Here is a 1,042-nt window from a genome sequence, read left to right on the forward strand (position 1 = left end):
AGGGTTGAATCAGGTGCACATACAGAAGACACGACACACTTCTACAGTCTGACCCTCAGAGCACACCTTGATATGCGAGGCGTTGATGTAGCCCGTGTTGTTCTCCTTGTTGGGCACGAGCTCGACCCGGTTCTCCTCGTAAGGAACGACGTCGCGGAAACGGTTGCGCTCTGCGTTTTCGGGCAGAGTCGCTGTGGTGAGGACGCAGTCGCTCCTCTTCTTGGGCACCTGCTCGTACTCGGTGAAGACCCGCTCTTCTTCTAGCTTCAACTCCAAGGTCTTACACTGAGGAGAAAGAGAACAGGAGGGGAGGGTTGGTCGCTGAATACCAAGCAACACATCATTCAGAGGTTTCTCTTTCAGCCTTTTACTGGTTTACATTCCACCATACCTAAGAGACTATTGAGACCAGCAGAATCCAGCCGCACACGATTCTAATCTCTCAGCATCACTCAAAGCTGAACGCTGACTTCAGTATCAAAGACCTCAAAGCATTTATACCCCGTCAACACAGCTGTGAAAGAGCAGAACCGGCAGCAGCGGGGGCATCGGTCCTGGTGGGGGTACGTGTTTATTAGGCCAGTCATGTTTGGGAGGGCACAGTCTTCTTTCTCTGCGGCTCGCTCGCTCTCTCCCGGGTCACATTCTTAACATACCAGCAGGCCCAGAGGCGATAAGCACCGCCATGCCACGCGTTCCACAGCCCACTTAGGGTTTGCCCCCGTTAGCTTAGCAACAGTCGGGACAAAGGCCGGGTTTCACACCTCCGCGCTCAAAGAGCGAGCAAACGGACAGCAAGAGGGAAGTGGAATTCATTAAATCAGTGTTGTTATCGGAGAGTTTCACTGTGACAACCGTCAGGGAAACGTTTAGATGAGATGTAGAGAAGTAAAATGTGGGATTGAAAGTTTCTTCTTGAATAAACGAAACTCTTAATCCAGAATAAAAGCATGAATGAATGGATGTAAAGTAATTTTCTGCTTTTTTGTATATTTTTTAGCAATTGTGAGCTAAAAAGAAGCTTTAGAAATAAAAAAAAAAA

General features: G+C 48.6%; 1 protein-coding gene across 1 annotated transcript in view; it reads right to left on the reverse strand.

Annotated features, from left to right (window-relative positions):
- Nucleotides 1–1,042, reverse strand: part of LOC103360998 (protein tyrosine phosphatase non-receptor type 14) — a 56,203-nt gene that overhangs the window by 7,337 nt on the left and 47,824 nt on the right. The window contains exon 17 of the mRNA XM_008286966.1: nucleotides 67–285. Coding sequence (XP_008285188.1) covers nucleotides 67–285 — 219 coding nt within the window. The remainder of the gene's footprint in view (nucleotides 1–66; nucleotides 286–1,042) is intronic.

Source organism: Stegastes partitus, unplaced genomic scaffold, assembly GCF_000690725.1.
Source record: "Stegastes partitus isolate 25-593 unplaced genomic scaffold, Stegastes_partitus-1.0.2 Scaffold478, whole genome shotgun sequence".
Lineage (NCBI taxonomy): Eukaryota > Metazoa > Chordata > Actinopteri > Pomacentridae > Stegastes > Stegastes partitus.